The 21,998-nt window shown below is 46.6% G+C and overlaps 1 protein-coding gene across 1 annotated transcript; it reads left to right on the top strand.

Moving 5' to 3' along the window:
- Nucleotides 1-56: 56 nt before the first annotated feature.
- Nucleotides 57-15,678, top strand: CIAO1 (cytosolic iron-sulfur assembly component 1). The gene is made up of 8 exons (XM_088470856.1): nucleotides 57-131; nucleotides 2,297-2,447; nucleotides 12,120-12,268; nucleotides 12,379-12,490; nucleotides 12,776-12,864; nucleotides 13,522-13,723; nucleotides 13,857-13,938; nucleotides 14,038-15,678. The coding sequence occupies exons 1-8, from the start codon at nucleotides 84-86 to the stop codon at nucleotides 14,270-14,272; spliced, it is 1,068 nt and encodes a 355-aa protein (XP_088326982.1). The 5' UTR covers nucleotides 57-83; the 3' UTR covers nucleotides 14,273-15,678.
- Nucleotides 15,679-21,998: the final 6,320 nt, after the last annotated feature.

Below are 21,998 nucleotides of genomic sequence, written 5' to 3'. Positions count from 1 at the left end.
CGCGATGTAACCAGCTGCTGGGGCTCTAGTGGTTACTTATATAACCTGCATGGACGTCATCTGCGGGGGGGGCCCAGACCGGCATGCACTGCGAGAGGGAGAACTCAAGTGTGTGTGTGCGCACAGGACAGGTAATAACGCTAACGTGAGCGACAGGGAGAGAACATGGGGGAGGCTGTGGAGAGGATGACAGGGCGAGAACATGGGGGGAGGCGGTGGCGAGGGTGACAGGGAGAGAACATGGGGGGAGGCTGTGGAGAGGATGACCGGGAGAGAACATGGGGGGAGGCTGTGGCGAGGATGACCGGGAGAGAACATGGGGGGAGGCTGTGGCGAGGGTGACAGGGAGAGAACATGGGGGGAGGCGGTGGCGAGGGTGACATGGAGAGAACATGGGGGGAGGATGACAGGGAGAGAACATGGGGGGAGGCTGTGGAGAGGATGACAGGGAGAGAACATGGGGGGAGGCTGTGGCGAGTGTGACAGGGAGAGAACATGGGGGGAGGCTGTGGAGAGGATGACCGGGAGAGGACATGGGCGGAGGCTGTGGCGAGGGTGACAGGGAGAGAACATGGGGGGAGGCGGTGGCGAGGGTGACAGGGAGAGAACATGGGGGGAGGCTGTGGAAAGAGTGACAGGGAGAGAACATGGGGGGAGGCGGTGGAGAGGGTGACAGGGAGAGAACATGGGGGAGGCTGGGGAGAGGGTGACAGGGAGAGAACATGGGAGGAGGCGAGGGTGACAGGGAGAGAACATGGGGGGAGGCTGTAGAGAGGATGACAGGGAGAGAACATGGGGGAGGCTGTGGTGAGGATGACCGGGAGAGAACATAGGGGGAGGCTGTGGCGAGGATGACCGGGAGAGAACATGGGGGGAGGCTGTGGTGAGGATGACCGGGAGAGAACATGGGGGGAGGCTGTGGCGAGGATGACAGGGAGAGAACATGGGGGGGAGGCTGTGGCGAGGATGACAGGGAGAGAACATGGGGGGAGGCTGTGGCGAGGATGACAGGGAGAGAACATGGGGGAGGCTGTGGAGAGGGTGACAGGGAGAGAACATGGGGGGAGGCTGTGGAGAGGATGACAGGGAGAGAACATGGGGGGAGGCTGTGGAAAGGGTGACAGGGAGAAAACATGGGGGAGGCGGTGGAGAGGGTGACAGGGAGAGAACATGGGGGGAGGCTGTGGAGAGGATGACAGGGAGAGAACATGGGGGGAGGCTGTGGAAAGGGTGACAGGGAGAAAACATGGGGGAGGCTGTGGAGAGGATGACAGGGAGAGAACATGGGGGGAGGCTGTGGAAAGGGTGACAGGGAGAAAACATGGAGGCGGTGGAGAGGGTGACAGGGAGAGAACATGGGGGGAGGCGGAGAGGATGACAGGGAGAGAACATGGGGGGAGGCTGTGGCGAGGATGACAGGGAGAGAACATGGGGGGAGGCTGTGGCGAGGATGACAGGGAGAGAACATGGGGGGAGGCTGTGGCGAGGATGACGGAGAGAACATGGGGGAGGCTGTGGAGAGGATGACAGGGAGAGAACATGGGGGGAGGCTGTGGAGAGGGTGACAGGGAGAGAACATGGGGGGTTGTGCAGAGGGTGACATCGAGAGCACATTATGGGGCTGTGGTTAGGGAGATGGAGAGCACATGGGGGGCTGTGGAGAGGATGATGGAGATTACATGGGAGGGTTGTGGATTCGGGGACGGAGAGTACATGGGGACTGAAAAGGGTGACAAGGGGAGTGTACTGGGCGGGGCGCTTAGGTGAGGGTGACAGGGACAAGAAACTTGGGTTGTCGGAGAAGGTGATGGGGGTGGGGGTAAGGGTAAGTGGGAGATGAAATAAATGACTGATGAGAATAAAGTTGGGGAATGAAGAGGAGGTGATGGGGAGAGTAAATGAGGGTGATGAGAAATGAGGAGGAGAGTGAATGTGGGGCATGTGGAGAGGATGATGGGGAGAGTGAATGTGGGGAGGGTGACAGGGAGTGTAAATGTACGGGGAAAGTGAATGTGGGTGGGTGCGTGTGGAGAGGGTGATGGGGACAGTGAATGTGGGGCATGTGGCGAGGGTGACGGGGAGAGTGACTGTGGGGCGTGTGGAGAGGATGATGGGGAGCATAAATGCGTTGGGCTGAGGAGATGCTCACTTGGAAATTGTGAGTCTGGCGACAGGGAGTATAGATCAGGCAAGGAAAATGTCTTTAAAAAAAAAAAGTTACATTGATATGATAGACAGAACATTACATATGTATGTGATGTGAGTAATGTACATATTCCTCTCCCTTGCCTCACAGGTTAAATCCAGTATGAAGGACACGCTAACCCTGTTGACGCGGCTTAGCGCCCACCCTGACTCCCATTGCTGGTTCCTAGCATGGAATCCCTCTGGAACACTCTTGGCTTCGTGTGGAGGGGATAAGACAATCCGAATTTGGGGCAAGGAGGGTGCGTTCAATGCTGCTGCCTTGTTTGAGTAATGGTGCATATGATGCGTTCTGCTGCAAATACAAGTCTGTGAATTATTCTGAAAATCATTTAACAGATTACTAAATTTAAGAAAACCGCTAAGGATCAGATTGAGTTACACAAAAGTACAAACAGATGCATTTTGTGAGTTTTATCAAAACCACAGCATGTGTATGAACTGTGATAGCGGGTTAGTGCTTGGCTGGTTTTCTCTGTCCATGAAATGGGTGTCGTCTACCTTGCGAACACATGCAGGAGGTCCATTTCCTGGGAGTGTTGTAAGAGCACAGAGCCAGACTGCTATTCTGAGGCATACATTATCTAGGACTGATTTTACACCCAGCATGTGTAAGTTCCGAAACTAATGATGATGGTTCGGTATGGGGTAAACAGTGGCTGGAGAGTCTGTGTGATGCTGTACAAATAATCACATTAGCCTAAGGTAACAAATCTGGTGTCCGCAGCTGCCCGCACTTGCGGCAGTTTTGATTCTGACTCAGAATCGGGCTGTAAAACGGAGCACAATTTGCCTGGTATTTTAGATAAAATTGTCATCATGGGGAAACATTGTTTTTCCTACGCACATCATAGGTCATCATTTTAACCTTATTTAATCACACTGTACGCTCTTAATCAATTCTGCACAGGGTACTGTAAAAACACTTTGGACCAGATGCAATGGGGCAGGACGTGAGTTTTAAACACTTTTGCTAACTTTGTATAACATGCAATTCTTTGACCCTCTTGGCGGGATTCAAAGTCTTCAACACAAGGGAGACACAGATGGGTTGTTCTTCACCCACAGGAGACACAGCACTTTAAAGAAAAACGAACAGTAGCAGATTTTAACAACCCTGCTCCATTTCTGATTACAATTAACCTAGGAAGGACGACTCCCACCACAGCCCAATCTGTGTGTAGTTTGTATATTATCCCCTTGCTTGAGTGAATTTCCTCCTACAATTCAAAAATATACTAATAGGTTAATTGTCTCCCAACAACAAATTAACCCTAGTATGTATGTATGTGTGTGTACATGTGATAGGAAACATAGATTGTAAGCTCCACTGGTGCAGGGACTGATGTGAATGGCTAAATATTATCTGTAAAGTGCTGTGGGTGACAGCAGAATAGAGACCACTCTCTTGGGTGGGGTTATTCTGTGTCTCTACAGCCTCAGAGAAAGGAGATTTAACAGGAAGCTTAAGTATAAGCAGAGATTGTATGGCGTCCCAAAGTCACCCTCTGCAGTAGAGTAGCAATGTCATAGAATGAACAAGTGCCTAGAGGACTTTCTTATCAAAGGTGGCAAAGTATATTTTATAAATTAGTGAAAATGTGGGGACCATCTGTTAATTCAAACTGTCATGGACTCTTCAATGAATGTTGAGTGCCTACAGATTCTACCTTCCCCAAAGTGCGAGCATCTTCCCTATCTGCCTTTTAGGGCAGTACTCAATTTGAGGCGAAAAACCCAAAATTCCCGATAAATTATCGCCGATGATTTCATTATCCCCGTATTCAATTACAAAGACTTTTTGCCGGTGCGAAAAGTCAATGTAAAAAAACGTGGATAAGTTTTCTCCAGCCTTTAGCTGGCGAAAAAAGTGCAGAATTGGGGTTTAGGGGTGCAGGCTTAAAAAAAAAAAAAATAGCCTGCACCCCTGGGAATGCCTCCTAAAAACGATGTGTGTTAAAAAAAAAAGTTCTAAAAAAAAAACTAGACACCACAAAAAATTGTTAAATTTTGGGGTAATAAAATAAAATAGGGAAAACACTTTTAAAATAGATACATTCAATCCAGAGGGGTTCCAAAGTATGCGGCAGGTGTTTTCTTTATTGCCGGTAGTAGCGGCAGGTGCATTTTTGAAGAATTTTAAAAAATCCTTTTATGGACTTAAAAATATGCTTGCATCAATTTTCATGTACCCCAAATTTGATGGGCATAGTTACTTTTCCCCAAAAAATTTCCTAAATACTCTTCTGCATCACCTTTTTTCAAAGCCGCGTTTATGCACCTGCCACGGCTATTTAAAAACCCGACTTCCCTTCAGCAGGCAAAAACGGGGGTACCCATAGTGATCCCCCATGTCTGGACATCTTTAGGGGCGGCCAAGGATGATTTCCCGAAAATTCCCGGGTTTTTTTTCGGCGCTTCGAGTTTTGCCGGATCCTATTTTTGCGTCCTTTCAAATTGAATACGGGGAATATCGGGCACGCGCGCGATACTTTTTTCCGCCTGGAAAACAGACGGAGGCGAAAAGTATGGACTTTTCGCCTGAAATTGAATACGGGCCTTAGCCTTTTGAGGAATACTCTTAGGTTGGTGGCAGGATCTTGAAGAGGAAGGTGTAAACAGGGAGAAGGCCAAGGATGGGACCAAAGACAATACTGTATGGTCAACACTTGTGCTTCCTTTTTAGAAAACAATCCTGTCACTTAGTTGTTTACCTTTTTATATTTTTGAGGTAGTATTGAGGTAATAGGTGGATACACACACTCTCTTTTATACCTCACAGCATTGTGGAGCGCTTTTGCACATTCCTTGGCAGCTTTGGAAACTCATAGAATTTCTAGGAAAACCACTATTAATCGTCCAGTGCTGTTTACCTTTTAGGACAACACGGATAAGAGGTTAGATGGTTTTCTATAGAGCCTGTTTTCCACCTCTAGTTTAGGACTTATTCCAGCCATTTTAGCAACATGGGTGGCCACGGCAACCTTTACTTGGGTAATTTGGGCAAAATAAAATCCCTGACCGGGTTTCAAAATTGCACAATTGGGGATAAGCAGATGCAGCTTGTCCTTCGGTGCTACTATTTTAGTGGCCAGATGATTAAAATTATGACCAGCAGACAGTCGTTCCAAAAAGATCACTGTCAATGCTGCCTTTTTCAGGGAATGTCCTATTCAGGCTAGAGCAAGAGAAGTAACAAGTGTGCTATTGCAGAAAGCATTCCTTTCACTCAGACTTCAAGAGCTCTTTGTTCTGCACAGGAGCTAAATGGTAATGAGACCAATCCATGAGGCACCAGACTGCCTCTTCTGCCCTGGAAAGTCAGTCCTTCTCTGTGCTATGTTATTGGACTTCGATGAGCCAGGTATGAAAAATGTCCATCTGATCAACCCATGTACTTTTTGAAAATTGTACACATTACTTCCTATGTGGGGACTAACTTTGGTAGCAAAGTCCTACATACAGTCTTTCATTCTTCCTCCCCTCCTGTTGATGGTGGTTTTGGGACATTCTTTACTTTATGTCCCCCTACTGCTGAAGGTGACAAGGGGATTTTTGTGCTTGTTAGACTTCTTTCTCCGAAACTATAGGGGAACCCAGATCAAGCGACCTGTCAATACAAGGTCTCTATTCTACTCTCCCCTTTTGTGTTCTCCTTGCTTTTTTATTTGTAAACTGTGGAGGAGCAGGAGAGTTACGGGGCAGTGAAGAAGTCTGATCATCTTCCGGTGCCCTACCTCCTAGTGGGAAGACATAATCCACAGTCTGTCTCCCTGCAGCCATCATCAATTAATGAATTTAAAATAATTTAACTTAAATCATAAATGGAGTGGAAAGTTTGGTGGCATAATATTTTGGAGTTTGACGCATGTGCATCCAAAATTTTTAAAAAGCTGCGTATAACAATAGCATATTTATGCCGAAATGTGGTCGACATTGCAAGGTGCTTAGAGCTCTGCACCTGTAGAATATGCACCAGGTGTACTTGTACCCAGATACACTGACATCTAAGTCATAAGCACAAGAAACATTTGCTAACATTAGTTTTAATGCAGAAAAAAAGGATTCACTATTAGGTTTGATGTAAATGAAAAAACAAACAACAAAACCCAATAAAATAGCGGGTATAATCTTGCGTACAAATGATGGTCACAGAAAATTAATGTTGAAATATGCTCAGAAAATGATATTTCGGCACAATCAATAAAGAATCTGCTTTAGAGCGGATTCCGCAAGCAGCCAAACGGAAGCGGCTAGCTAGTTCTTACAACCATCCTCATTGTTCTTGTGTATTTACACCAGTTCTCAGGAACCCACAAATGATGTGGTTATTGTAAAGCATATATCTTCTTATTGTACCCAATCAATAAGCGTAAGGAGTTACAAGTACTAAATCTGCATATGTGTATGCTTTTGTTGGTGAGCAGGAGCAGTACATATTTACGCTATGTAAATGGCAGTATGCCTAATTCTGTATCCACACCTTTGTCTGTAGACAATACCCTTCTATCAACACTGCACAGAACCATTTGTGTCATATACTCACTGCTTACAGAAGCACACATCCACACTAAAATACATGCAAGTCTGACCATATAATAACACTGTGCTCTCAACAATTATTATTCCGTCCTTGAGCCCCAGCACTATGCAGTTGTTATCCCTTCCTGTTGTCTGCAATGTATTTCTCCTTGCTGTAGTCAGCTCTCATCTGATCATATACTGCCGTCCTCTGTGGCATTATCTCGTATTGCTGCTAAGTAGCCCTTTTTTATGCTTACTACTGTGACCAGTCGAAGTCATTCTCGAAAAGCATAGTAGGAGTACTATCAGTTCTGAGTCCTTTGCTGTTGGTGAGGAGCAGCGTGGTGATCATATCTAATTTACACACCCATCAGCCCTAATATTAAAACCACCTGTTCAGTTTTGTGTAGGTCCCCCTCGTGCCACCGAAACAGCTCTAATCCGTTGAGGCATGGACTCCACAAGACCTCTGAAGGTGTCCTGTGGTATCTGGCACCAAAACGTTAGCAGCAGCTCCTTTAAGACTTGTAAGTCGTGAGGTGGGGGTCTCCATGGCTCAGACTTGTTTTTCCAGCACATCCCACAGGTGCTTGATTGGATTGAGATCTGGGGAATTTGGAGGTCAAGTCAACACCTTGAATTTTTTGTAATGTTTCTTCAACCATTCCTGAACAATTTTTACAGTGTGGTAGGGTGCATTATCCTGGTGAAAGAGGCCACTGCCGTCAGGGAATACCGTTGCCATGAAGGAGTATACTTGGTCTGCAACATTGTTCAAGTAGGTGGTACGTGTCAAAGTGACATCCACATGAATGTCGGAACCCAGGTTTCCAACCTGAACATTGCCCAGAGCATCACACTCCTTCCGCTGGCTTGCCATCTTCCCATAGTGCATCCTGCTGTCATCTCACATGATGTAAAAGAAAACATAATTCTACAGATCAGCCCACCTTCAATTGCTACATGGTCCAGTTCTGACGCTCGCGTGCCCATTGTAGGTACTTTCGGTAGTGGATAGGGTTCAGCATGGGCACTCTGACTGGTCTGTAGCTATGCATCCCCATATGCAGCAAGCTTCGATCACTGCGTGTCCTGACACCTTTCTATCATAGCCAGAATTAACTTTTTCAGCAATTTGTACTGCAGTACCTCTTCTATGTTATCGGACCAGACGGGCTAGCCTTCGCTCCCCACGTGCATCAAGGAGCATTGGGCGCCCATGACTCTGACGCTGGTTCGTTGGTCGTCCTTCCTTCGACCACTAGGTACTAACCACTGCAAAATGGGGCCTGCTGTTTTGGAGATGCTCTGAGCTAGTCATTAGCCATCGCAGTTTGGCCTTTGTCGTTCAGAACCCTTACACTTGACCGTTTACCCAGCCCTTACACAGCCTTTACATGAGAAATGAGGCATGTGTGCTACAAAATGTAATACTAGCAGTGATAAAGATCAACTTCGCCATGATTACACATGGGGCATTTACATGAAACCGATAGACCCATAAGGTACCTTCTGTGGGGAGAGAGAGAAGTTTTATGTTCTATATAAAGAAATAATTATTTGTGCTGGCTGTTAGCGAATTTCGGGATTAGGAGAAGGCACGTATCAAATCAGTAAAGCAAATGGACAAACCATTGCGTAAGTCTGCTACTGCCCGTTTCATGGTTAGGTTTCTCCCTTAGGAATCTATAAGACAAGATGGCTTTAGTGAGTAAAGGTGTTTGCAAAAGAAATTATTCTACACGTAAAGCTCTGCAGATAATCGATGATGTACTCTTGGCAGCTCCAAGTAAGAAGTGTCCCATCCTATATAAAATACATGATCTAGCAGAAATAGTGCACTCTAGGGTACTTATGCTTACATGGTGCAATGCCTTGCAAACAGTCTTTGGCAAAACCCAATGGGATAGGCTTTTTGTAAAGTAATATTGCTGTAAGGCTAATTGAAATGCATGTCTAGTTGCAAATATCTCCGCAACCTCCAGAGCCTTTTATGTTGAGCAGTTAATGAGATAATTTACAGTGAGTAACCCACCTTCTATATTGTAAACGAATAGGAAGCAATGACATCTTGGAATTTCTGATTTTGTTTAAGAGGCAAAGTGATAGTGTTTAGCCAAGCCTTATGGTGAAGGATATTCCACAATTTCCTGGTTGTCCATAAAAGAGGGTTATCTCTGATTCCAAAGGGGAGTTCCTGATCATACATAGGGATTACATTATTTAATATTCATGTTTAGAAAAAAAAATAGTTTTTCTAGGAATGTATTAATGTAGTTGTCATGGTCCTGTAACCAAACAACCAGGTATCACAGAAAATTTGCATGATTATATAATTAGGGACATTTGGAAAATTTACTCCACCGTTCGGATTTGGGTTTGAAGAGTTTCCTGAGACTTTCCATGCTCTTCTACCCTGCCAAATAGACCCACAAAAGCCAACGTTAATGAGTTTAACATCTTATCGTGTGAGAACAGGCAAAGACTGTAAAAGAGAGAGAAGTTGAGGAAAGGTCATCATCTTTATAGGTTTCCCTCTTGCCATAAATGCTAGTTATCGGAGATACTCAGTAATGGCTCAAGTAGCACAAGTAATATTGAAACAATACAGATATGCTGGATTTTTAGGACACTAATACAGAACGTCCCCAGGAAGTGTAGGAACGAGATGGATTCAGATACATGGCTGTTTTCGTCCACGTTAATGCTATCTTTCTTACTTGAGATAATATGCCTGCTTGATTGGAGTAAGGACAAGCTTATTTAGATACAATAAACCTCGCTGACATCATAAAAGGCATCTTTCTCCAAGCAATTTATCTGCTTAGAAGAACTACTCTTGGTGACAGAGAACGGTTGGCTGTTAAGCTCTCCTTGGGGGAGTGTTGACTGCTTTTAAAAGTACGACTTCATCCTATCACCACTTTGACTGATCACAACTCTCAGTATTTTCAGTCTGCCCAGATGTTAGATCCTTGACAAGCCAGGTAGCCACTCTTCACTCTGCTTGGTTTCATTCTCCCTTATTGCCTAGGTACCAATAATGTTAAGCCTGATGTTCTCTCCCATTTCATCGCCTGGACAGTGTAAATCTACACAATCCCTTGTGTCAGAACCTTCCTAAATTGTGGCAGCATCAATGATTGTAAACATTTGTTGCTAGGAATTAGGGTTGCATAAAAGAAATCTGATTTTTTTTTTTTTTTTTTTTTGTTATAAAAAAAATATTGGATTTATTTGATTTAAATCGGATTTTTTGGATTTAAATAGGATTTTTTTATTAATTTTTTTTAAGCAAACTAATTTCAGATGTTTAAATCATGTTTTAGTAATAAATGAACAATTTTTGAAGTGAGAACACTGACAAAATTTACACAGTAATATAATAAATACACACTAAACCAGAGGTTCTCAAACTCGGTCCTCAGGACCCCACACAGGTCACGTTTTCCAGGTCACCCAGCAAGTGCACAGGTGTAGTCATTACTCATTGACACATTTTGAAAGATCCACAGGTGAAGCTAATTATTACACTTGTGATTGTGAGGAGACTTGCAAAATATGCACTGTGTGGGGTCCTGAGGACCGAGTTTGAGAACCTGTGCACTAAACAGTTGCATCAAGAAGTACAATTAGGCTCTGAATTTCACTCAGTCAGTTGTTTGAGTCTGAGTCAAACATGTACATGTCTTTGTCCACGTCCTCACGTTTGTCCTCAACAGAAAAGGCTCTGTAGAATGCAACCAGCTTAGCTGCTTTTTCATTTCCCAATCTGTTGCGTGTTTTGGATTGTACAAAACTGTACGTTGAAAAAAATCCTTTCAATTCCTGCAGTTGATGAAAACTGCGGTGAACATCTGCTTCAGAAGATTTACTACAGAAGTGTCTAACTGAAGTTGAGCTGCATAGGACATCCACCAGGAGGAGATACTTGGCATCCACTTCAAACATGTATACTGCAAATGAAATGGTTTCATGGATGCACGAAAGTTGATGATGACCGGCATAATTTGACGATTATTGGCATGAGCAAACTATAGCAGTCTCAATTTCAGCAGGACTAAGATTTTTTTCCCCCTGTACCTAGGATCAAGTAGATTAGCCAGCAAGTGGGCATCTGTGAGTGCAATTTTAGCTATTGCCTTTGCCATCTTTACTACATTGCTCTGTGGTGTCCAATCTCTTCAATATCATCTAACAGCTTCTTCCACACTTGTACGACATCACTGATTGTGCAGTTGCGTCTTTGTGCACGATCCAGAGCTACAGCTACATCATTTGATTTAAATTGTTTGATTTAAATCGTGCAACCCTGCTAGGAATCTTCATTTCATTATCTGTGCTTGGTTTGCGTGCAGGTAATCCACTCATTAAAAACAGAACATCATTGGAACTCTTCACAAAGATTTATTGGTATAACCTATTTCATCTCGGCCAGTCCCTTTTGCACACAAAATGAAGCTCTTTCATATTATGGAACTGATTCTTCCACCCTTTTTAGGATTTTGTCGTCATTTGAGTCATGTTTTATCATTTATCTATCTAAAATGTCATCTGCTTAAGTGGTGGTCAAACACATAGTTCTCATAAAACTTTTTTTTTTTTTTTTAATAAAAATGCTATACAAGATCTATCTTTCCATATTGTATCCGATCAGGGAGTGCTGTTTGTTTCCATATTATTCAGTCTTCTGCAAACAATTGGATATTACATAAGATTTACATTAATTTCTTCTGTCTGCCATCCGTAGTCTGATGGACTAGAGAAAGGGTCAGTCAGGTGCTTGAGTTCTAAACTTATGTCTCTCTGTACAGCAAGAACGCTTAGCAGATTTACTTACTTGGGCACACAGTAATTGTATTTGTAATCTATACTGGTGCACACCCTAAATCTCCACTCCCTCTGTGCTTCCCTCCAATGATATTACCATTTCTGATCTCCAAATCCAGAGGCAGGCATGAAGTCTAAGGGGTGTTTGTACTAAAGTGAGAGGTTTTAGAAGTGGAGATGTTGCCCATAGCAACCAGTCAGATTCTACTTAGCAACCAATCAGATTCTAGCTATTATCTTCTAGAAAGTGCTAGATAAATGTTAAGTAGAATCTGATTGGTTGCTATGGGCAACATCTCCACTTCTAGAAACTCTCACTTTAGTAAATATACCAATAAGTGCCTCAGTGACGTTACTAGAAATATTCCAAGACTAAAATGGAACGATGACCCAGATAGATGAATGCTTGTATGGTGTACGTTACACTTGACTTTTTTTTTTCTTTTCTTTTAGTAAATGAAAATTGTTGAACAAAACATAAATGTAGTTTTATGTGAATCTGTTTTTTTGTTTGTCTACTCCCTGCTTTATTAAGTATCTCCTTTACTTACACCGTGCAGATGATACCTGGGTATGCAAGTCAGTCCTTGGCGAAGGGCACCAGCGAACAGTCCGTAAAGTTGCATGGTCACCTTGTGGTAACTACTTAGCATCTGTCAGTTTTGATGCCACCACCTGCATCTGGATGAAAAAGAAGGAGGAATTTGAGGTACAGAGATATCAGTGGTTAGGAATAAATAATAAACCTAAAGGGTGACTGTAAGTTGCAAGCACTGGTGCCGTGTTTGTTTCTTTAAAATATTTATGTTCTTGTTTCAGTGTGTAACCACCCTTGAGGGACATGAAAATGAGGTGAAATCTGTGGCATGGGCACCGTCTGGAAATCTCCTGGCCACATGCAGCCGGGACAAGAGTGTCTGGGTATGGGAAGGTGAGCTTGCTACCTGACAGCTGGCATACGTGCAGTATCTGTGGCCAACACGCTATGGAGGCAGCCAGTAAAGTTAAACATGTATTCATGATAATGCAGCCACGATGCCTTCAGAGATGTCATATTTATTAAATAACAGCCCATTCTAAGTACTTTCATCTGACAATTTGCACTAGGAAGGCCATGCTATTGTGAATATTGGTTCAGTTTACACATTAGCTGCCAAGATATTAGGACAATTCATTTGGTAAAATGAATGTGAACTTTGTGTGTTTTTTGCTCCAGTGGATGAAGAAGAAGAATATGAGTGTGTCAGTGTACTGAACTCGCACACGCAGGATGTGAAGCATGTCGCATGGCACCCTAACCAGGAGGTGAGCGATGAGGAAATCCAGACCTCCTTCTAATCTCTCACAAGTTACCATTGCACACTTTGGGCCTAGTTCTGCGTCTAACGGGATTCCGTATACAGCCGCAACTAGCGATCTTATGTTTTATTATGTTACCATACCGCACATGAGCATCTGCATGCTCACCTTTGCAAAAGTATCCACGATTCAGGGTCGCAGACGTCTCTCTACGGCGCTGCTAAGTGTACATTTCTGGGTAGCAACAATGCGAGCACTCTCGAGAACTGTCTTGTGGGTGTGTCATGGGCGTGCTGCCAAACGTTTGCACTATTCGGAGTCGTGTATGCGCCTTGTGGACGCCAAATGCAGACTGATCTCCTACACCGATCATGGGGCAAGTGCCGATGATAGTGATGACGGCTGCTATTGCGAACGAAGCAGTGGAGCGGTACATTGGGAAAGGTACCTGTGACTCAGAACAGAGGCGTACACTGTAGTCGCCATATTACGTATGACTCAAAATTGGGTTCTTTGTTGTTTTTTACTCCCAGATTAATATCGCATACACTGGGGAAAGAAACCTATCTACAGAATTTAACACTAATAATTCAATAATGTGATAACGTATTTGTCACCCTAACAATACAGCATTATCACCACTTATTTCCTTTCCTCATCCAGCTGTTGGCCTCAGCCAGCTATGATGACACCGTGAAGTTGTACCGTGAGGAGGAGGATGACTGGGTGTGCTGTGCTACCCTGGAAGGTCACACATCTACGGTATGGAGTCTGTCTTTTAATCAGAGTGGGGACCAGCTGGCTACATGCAGCGACGATAGGACTGTGCGCATCTGGAAAGATGTCGGCTCTGGAAAAGAGCAAGGTGAGCAGAGGGTCAAATAGCATGCCGAAATGTTTTATTACAGTCCAGTTGTGTTAATGCTTTAGAGTGTTGATTTCTATGTTTATTTTTAGCATTGAGAGCAGACCTTTAAAAATAACTTAACTTTCTATAGGGGTAAGTAAGAAAGACCCCAGCTGGACGTGTGTATGCACCCTGACAGGATACCACACTAGGACCATCTATGATATTAACTGGTAAGCTGTATAGCATTTTCTTTTCTGTCGTTCATATCTTTGATGGGATTGTAGCTCTATCCTGGTCACTGTCCACATTTCATTCCCTGTTCTATGTAGGAGCCATCTGACTGGTTCCATTGCTACAGCCTGTGGAGATGATGCCATCCGGATATTTGAAGAAGACCCAAGCTCTGACCCTATGCAGCCGACATTCTCTTTAACGGCTCACGTGCCACGGGCCCACTCCCAGGACATCAACTGTGTGGCGTGGCACCCCAAGCAACCTGGTCTGCTGGCGTCTTGCAGTGACGATGGAGAGATGGCTTTCTGGCAATACCAGCGCCCAGAATAATTAATTAGATTACCTAACATCTTGCTTTGTAATTCACACTGTGACTTATCTGGATGTCCTAAGAGAGAACTATAGAATCCAGCTCACTTCTGCACACAATGTGTCCTTAGCACTGTATTTATGTTCTGAAAATATATAATTATCCATTTGATAAATGTGCTCTCTGAAACGGAGAATTGCAAAATGATGAAGTCTTTTAAAATGGGATTAAATGGGAAATGCTTGAACTACCACTAATATGCTAGCTGTTGACCTAAGAAAGTGACTTAAGCAATATTTATCAAAAAAACAAGTCTGTCGGAAATTACTATTTTATAGACCTCATGTCCGGTAACTAACATATTATAAAACTAGTGTATAGCAAAGAGGTGTTTTAACCAATATCAAAAAATTGCATTAAAATTTCTGATTCTGCAGGTAACAATTTTCTGACATGCTTGATGATGGATGTGGTGGTTTATAGATATTAGGTAGATGGCTTTAAAGTAGTATATTAAAGGTCAAGGAAAAGTGCCACTAGCAGCCACATTTTATCAGCCATTAGAGCAGGAGCGCAGTTACATGACCATCCCATCTTCCCCTGTCCAGGCCGATGTAGATTAAGGAGAATGTAGGAAAAGACAGACTTTAACGGTAATTCTACTTGACAGAGAAAATTATTCCCTGACTTAGCTTTCCTCTGGTACAGAAGGCAGAAAGCTTGCTGTTGGATGGAGTCGTGGTATGCTTAATACGTTATGTCAATATCGGAAGGACTGCCAGAGCCCACTGTTGTTTTAAGGGGCCCATACCTCTACGGCCTGATTCCCCATGCTGCCAAACCGCGTTCCGATCCACGGGCATTAAAGATCGGCAATTTGTCGTTGGATCTGGGAAATTTAACATGTAAAAAAATAAATAAATAAATCCTTGATCTGCCAATTCTGACCATTTTTGGCTCGGGATCGGGGAATTCGCAGACATATCAGGTCGGCCCTGCGGCACAGCTAATGCAGATATATCGGCATGTCTGGCTGTGTGTATGGGCGACCTATGCAATTGCTGCAGAGGACCAAATTTAATGCCCAGTTGTGATGTCAGCCCAGACATACTGAGCAGCAGATTGGTAAGCTTGTATAGCTGACCAAATGGCTGCTCTGACGATGGATCGGTCATAGTGTGTACCCAGCTTTAGATGAGGGATTGCCAAACTTATGTCTTTGTGTCACTATATAAGTACCATAATAATAATACTATAATGTTTGGAGAAATTATGCCTAGAATTATGCCAGTGCATCAAACGTGCCTTAATTGAATCTGAAACTTCTTGACCATGCCTATTTAATACAAGCTATAACCCAATAGTGGATTTGGTGACAGCATCTCCTCTTTACTCTTCTGTCTAAATAAATAGTTGTTTTATCCAAGTTTTTATTTTTTATTTTACCACATCCAAAAAAAAATGCTTACTGGCCTAACCGAGGTAGACAGAACACATTCACATGCAATTCTGATATTAGCTTTGGAAGTAAAGTAACATTTGGCCCAAGAACTGTCTTATAGGAGGGCTGATTGAAAAGTAATGAGACTGATTTTTTTATTCAGAATCAGATGACTCCACAGGATCTGAACATTCTTCTTTTTTTAGCGTCACGTCCTTCATATTCAATACATTTTTGCAGCGTTTCAACAATGATTGAAAGACGAGCAGTAGACTGTTTGTGACATCACTGTTAGTGTTGCAGCTGTGGCATTTACTATTTCATCATCTGTTGAGAACTTCTTTCTGTACAGTCGTTTTTTCAGGCTTGGGAATGGCCAGAAATCACAGGGCGCTAAGTCCGGTGTATACGGAGGGTGTTCCAGTGTTGTCCCATTAATGTCAGTCAGTGCTGCCAATGCAACAGCAGCAACATGTGGTCGATCATTGTCTTTGAGCAATAAACCAGTGTTTCTACATCAGGGTCCATAGGGTATCCATAGGATACCTTGGGGGTATAGGTGATGATGTCAGGCATCGGGCACCATAGAGTTAAGTTTTCAGCCTCCCAGGATGCACTAGGGTCCCCCTCCTATACCCCACCCCCGAGCCAAGGCATCTCAGTTTCTTTTGGTGCCCGGCCGGAGTCGGATGCACCTGTTAGAGGGGGGCTAAGAATAGCCCCTGAAGTTTTCTCCAATGCAGCTGTGGCTGCACATCTGGAAGTACAGCATGGACAGTCAGTGCTGACGTCCATGCTGTCTTCCCTACACCCCCGCCGGTACAGATCCGGGGATGCTGGTAAGCATCTGGGGTCACAGCTAGCGGTGACCCCAGATGTTTGGGACCATGGCCGGATCCAAGGGGGCAGCAGGTAAGCAGCGGGGTCCCGCGGTGGGACCCTGCTGAAACATGGTCCAGAGTCCCCAGGCAGGGGGCTCCCTGGGGACTACTGGCTGCAGCGTGGAGCCAGGTACCTAACCTGCGCTTCCACTACCCCCCTGGGACAGCGGACCGCGGCTGAGCGGTAGCCCTGCGGCGTCCCAGGGGTTAATTGCATGCCAGGGGAGCACGCCTTCCCTGTACACAGCCCTCTGCACTGTGCTGACTGGCCCTGTGGCAGCGCTCCTCCCCCAGGCCAGCCTCCTCTATGCTCCTCGGTGGCCATCTTTACAAGGCGCATGGTGAACGCTGCTGGAAGCTTTGGAGTGGTGGCATCGCGGTCTGGGTCCCCCGGCATACCTCTCCTCCGTTGGGTTCAGGTCTGTGTATGCAGCGCTGTGTCCTACCAGGCTCCGTGTCTGCGTAGTTGAGTATCAACGCTGATAGTGCAGGAATTGATTTTCTTTGCATTGTATGTGACTTCTGCTAGTGCTGCTGCCTGTACTTTCATTGTCTACTGTCAGCCATTTCACTGTCCCTCATCTTTTTCTGCTAAAGCCCTTGCGGTGCGGTGATTGCAGGGTGGTCTCACAATATACTAACAAGTATCAGTGAGAGGGGTCACATACTTGCCATCATGTCTGAGAGTGACTTTCCTCTCCAGCTTATGTGTACTACGTGTAAGGTACCAATAGCGAAGGAGGAGGGTAGCGCGGAGGGGCTATGTCGGTAGTGTTATTTATTGGCGCGGCCAATTGCTGTCACGGCCCCGGTACAGGAGCCGCCCTGGGCTTGTTTCACCAAAGCGCTTACAACCCTCGTGGGCCAGTTAGCTCCGCAGCCTGCGTTCTCACAGATGGGATTGTCCCAGCAGTCAGTGGTGTCGTCACCCATGCAGGGTTTCCCGAGACAATTGATGGTACCACACAGTCTCCCCATTTCCCTTCCCCAAGTCTCTCAGGAGCCTGCGTGGGTTAATTCTCTGACAAGTTCTGTACAGCACTTGTCGGACGTGTTACAGGGGGAGTCTGTGTTGCGGCCGGTGGCGTCTCTGTCTGCCCCTTATGAGGATGACGACGTGACGTCTGATGGGGAGATTCTGGATCTTTCGGACCAGGAACCTCTCCGTACTAAAGAGTCGGACGCTAGGTCCAAGGTTTATATACCTGGACTTATTCGGGCAGTCCACACAGCTTTAGTGATTGAGGATGATAATCCTCCGGTGTCCAAATCTAAATATGCCTTTTTTTAAGGATATTAAGGGTGACGCCACAGTGTTTCCTCTTTTGGGTGAGTTAGTGGACCATTTAGAGGAGGCGTGGAAACATCCTGGCAAACGGTATCAGCCTCAGAGACGCTTGGCGGTGGCTTATCCCCTCCACAGGTGGATTCTCATGTGACACGCCTAGTCCGAAGTGCCACATTGCCCATGCCCTCCATGTCTTCCTTGAAGGATGCTACGGACCGTAAGGTAGAGATCTGCCTAAAGTCCGTTTATTCCCTTGCCGGGGGAGCAGCTAGGCTGGCTATGGCCATTTGTTGGGTAGCCAGAGCTATGGAGCGCTGGGCTGATAGTTAGGAGGCGTCTCTCGATTCCGACTGTTCGGCTGAACAGACCGAGTTGATAGGCAATCTCCAGGACTCGGCCACTTATATCAATGAGGCGGCCTTGGATATCAGTACCCTGGCATCTCGGATTTCTTCGGCAGCTGTAGCTGCTCGTCGCACCTTATGGTTGCGATCTTGGAAGGCGGACGCTGATTCCAAGAAGGGCTTGGAAGCTTTGCCTTTTAATGGAGAAGTCCTCTTTGGTCCGGATCTGGACAAAATCGTAGCCACGCTGGCGGCAGCCAAATCGGCGTGTCTTCCGTCTGCTGCGGTTCCTTCCGGTTCGGGTACGTCGTCCTTTCGGCCTTACAAGGCCCAGGGTAGGCCTAAGACGCAGTCTTTTCCCAGACAGGCTGGCCCCAAAAAATCAGCCAAGCTCCGGAAACAGGCCTGGAGTACCAGACGTCCGGCCCCTAAGCTGGATGACAAGCCTGTGGCCTGACGGTCCGGGCCTCCCTTTGGGGGATCCCAAAGTGGGAGGCCGCCTGCTGCAGTTCGCCCAGTGTTGGTCGGTTACCACGACAGACACTTGGGTTCTCGAGGTGGTTTCTCACGGGTACGCCCTCTCCTTTCGGCACAGGCCCCCGTCTCGATTCTTCACCACGGGTCTTCCATCAGACCGGAACAAAGCCATGGAACTGCGGAAGGTTTTGCACACTATGCTCCAGGCTGGAGTTATAGTGCTTGTTCCATTCTCCCAGAGGGACCAGGGTTTCTATTCCAATCTGTTTTTGGTGCAGAAACCCAATGGGTCATATCGTCCGATCCTCAACCTCAAAGCACTCAACAAGTCTTTGCGGGTGCCGAGGTTTCGGATGGAGACCCTACGGTCCATCATTCTGGCGCTGGAACCTGGGGATTACATGGTGTCGTTGGACATACAGGACGCTTACCTGCATGTCCCTATTCTTTTACGCCATCAACAATTCCTCAGGTTTGCAATCCGCAACGACCACTTTCAGTATCGGGCGTTACCTTTTGGGCTGGCGACAGCACCGCGTGTGTTCACCAAGGTGATGGCGGCTTCCCTGCGGCTGCAGGGAGTCCGCATGTTACCGTACTTTGACGACCTTCTGTTGGTGGCAGGATCTCCAGAGCTCCTTCTACGCCACTTGGACCTGACCATTGCGGTACTGCAACGGCACGGCTGGTTGATAAACTGGCAGAAGTCCACCCTGATCCCGTCTCAGAGGATTCTGCACCTCGCAGCCTTATTGGACTCCGGACAGCAAAGGATCTTTGTGACGGGGGAAAAGATCTCTGCTTTGCAGTTGAGGATGCGCAGTTGTCTGCAGAATCGCCGTGCGTCTCTGCACTCGGCGATGAGGTTACTGGCCTCCATGGTGTCAGTATTCGACATGGTGGAATATGCCCAGTTTCACTCCAGACCTCTGCAGCAATTGATCCTGTCCAAATGGAATGGACTGCCTCAGAGTCTAAAATTCCAGACGATGGTGCTCACTCCGGAGGTTCGCCTGGCTCTAGCCTGGTGGTTGCAGACGACCCAGGGGTCGTCCGTTCTGGGTGGCGAATTGGGTCCTGTTGACAATGGACGCCAGTCTTCGGGGCTGGGGAGCAGTCATGGGTCCACACTTGTTCCAGGGCAGGTGGACTCGGGCGGAAGCGGAGCTTCCAATAAACATCTTGGAGCTCCGCGCGGTTTTCAATGCTCTCCAGCAGGCACATCGGGTTCTCCAAGGTCACCCGGTGCAGGTCCAGTCGGACAACGCTACCACCGTGGCCTACATAAATCGGCAAGGAGGAACCCGAAGTCAGGCGGCTCTCGTAGAGGTGTCCCGAATCCGGTTTGGGCGGAGCGCAATCTCCCAGCCATATCAGCAGTCTTCATCCCGGGAGTCCTAAACTGGGAGGCGGACTTTCTCAGTCGCCAGGACGTTCATTCGGGGGAATGGTCTCTGCACCAGGACGTCTTTCAACTTCTGGTGGACAGGTGGGGTCTTCCAGAGATCGACCTCATGGCGTCACGGCACAACAACAAGTTGCCGGTGTACGGGTCTCGCACAAGAGACGAAAAGGCGTCTCTGGTGGATGCTCTGTCCGTCCGGTGGACGTTCCGGTTTGCTTATCTGTTTCCTCTGTTTTCCCTTCTTCCACGGGTAATCCGGAAATTCAAACAGGAAGGAGGGACGCTCCTGTTGATAGCTCCCGCGTGGCCCCGGAGGCACTGGTTCTCAGACCTCCAGGGACATTCCTCTGCGGTTGCCGTTACGCCCGGACCTCTTGTCACAGGGTCATTGTCTTCACCCGGACCTGACTCTGCTGTCTTTGACGGCATGGCTGTTGAGACGGCCATGTTAAGGTCCAGGGGGTTTTCCAGCTCTGTAGTGCAAACAATGCTAAGGGCTCGGAAACCATCCTCTGCAAGGATATACCATCGTGTGTGGCATACGTTCTTCCAGTGGTGTCGGCCGAGAGGTTATGCTCCTCGGGAGTTCCGTCTGTCTAGAGTGTTAGCTTTCCTACAGGCGGGACTGGACCATGGGCTTTGCCTTGCGTCTCTGAAGGTGCAGGTGTCTGCACTGTCCGTCTTGTTCCATCGTAGGATTGCTGCAATCCCTGATGTGCGCACCTTTCTGCAAGGTGTTCTCAGAATTCAGCCACCTTTTGTTCCACCGGTGACACCTTGGGATTTAGCTGTGGTCCTGAGGGCTCTCCAGGGACCGCCGTTTGAACCACTAGGCTCGTGGACCTCAAATGGCTGACAGCTAAAACAATTTTCCTTCTGGCCATTGCTTCGGCCAGACGTGTTTCTGACTTGGGGCTCTCTCCTGTAGACCACCTTTTCTGATTTTTCATAGGAACAGGGCGGTGCTGCGCACTCGTCCTGGTTTCCTTCCTAAAGTTGTTTCCAGTTTTCACATCAACGAGGAAATCGTTGTGCCGGCTTTTAACTCACCTGATCTTTCAGTGGGTGAGGCCACTTTGGATGTTGTGCGGGCCTTAAGGATTTATGTTGACCGCACTTCTTCGTTTAGGAAGTCGGATGCCTTGTTTGTCCTCTATGGCTTCCGTAAAAAGGGTTGGCCTGCCTCAAAGCAGACTTTGGCAGGCTGGATTCGTATGGCCATTTCAGAAGCTTATCTTCATGAAGGCCTTCCGGTTCCTTCCTCTGTGAGGGCTCATTCCACTAGGTCTGTGGGTCCTTCATGGGCTGCTCGACGTGGTGCCTCTGCAGTCCAGATCTGCAAGGCTACCACATGGTCCTCGGTCCATACCTTTGTGAGGTATTACGCGTTTGACACCTTTGCCTCTCAGGATGCTTCCTTCGGGCGGCGGATTCTCCTTTCAGCACAGGAGAGTCCCCACCCTTGAAGGATACTGCTTTGGGACATCCCCAAGGTATCTTGTGGATACCCTATGGACCCTGATGTAGAAAATATGAGATATGGTAAGAACCTTTGTTATCTCTATTTCTACGAAGTCCATAGGATTCCACAGCACTCCCGCCCTGTCGCAACTGTGCTGCAGATGGGCTTTACTCTGGTCACCGGTTTTTCCGTCTCCCTTTGGTGAGAATGTGATTCTTGTGTGTGTCCAGATCTTTTTTCTCTCTCTTCCTTCTCCTCCTCCGGCCTATGGCTTGGTACGTAACTGAGATGCCTTGGCTCGGGGGCGGGATATAGGTGGGGGACCCTAGTGCATCCTGGGAGGCTGAAAACTTAACTCTATAGTGCCCGATGCCTGACATCATCACCTATACCCCCAAGGTATCCTGGGGAACCCTATGGACTTCATAGAAATAGAGATAACAAAGGT

The sequence above is a fragment of the Taudactylus pleione genome, unplaced genomic scaffold, assembly GCF_031769625.1.
Source record: "Taudactylus pleione unplaced genomic scaffold, aTauple2 ptg000105l, whole genome shotgun sequence".
In the NCBI taxonomy this organism is placed as follows: Eukaryota; Metazoa; Chordata; class Amphibia; order Anura; family Myobatrachidae; genus Taudactylus; species Taudactylus pleione.
This window is presented reverse-complemented; position numbering and strand designations above follow the sequence as displayed.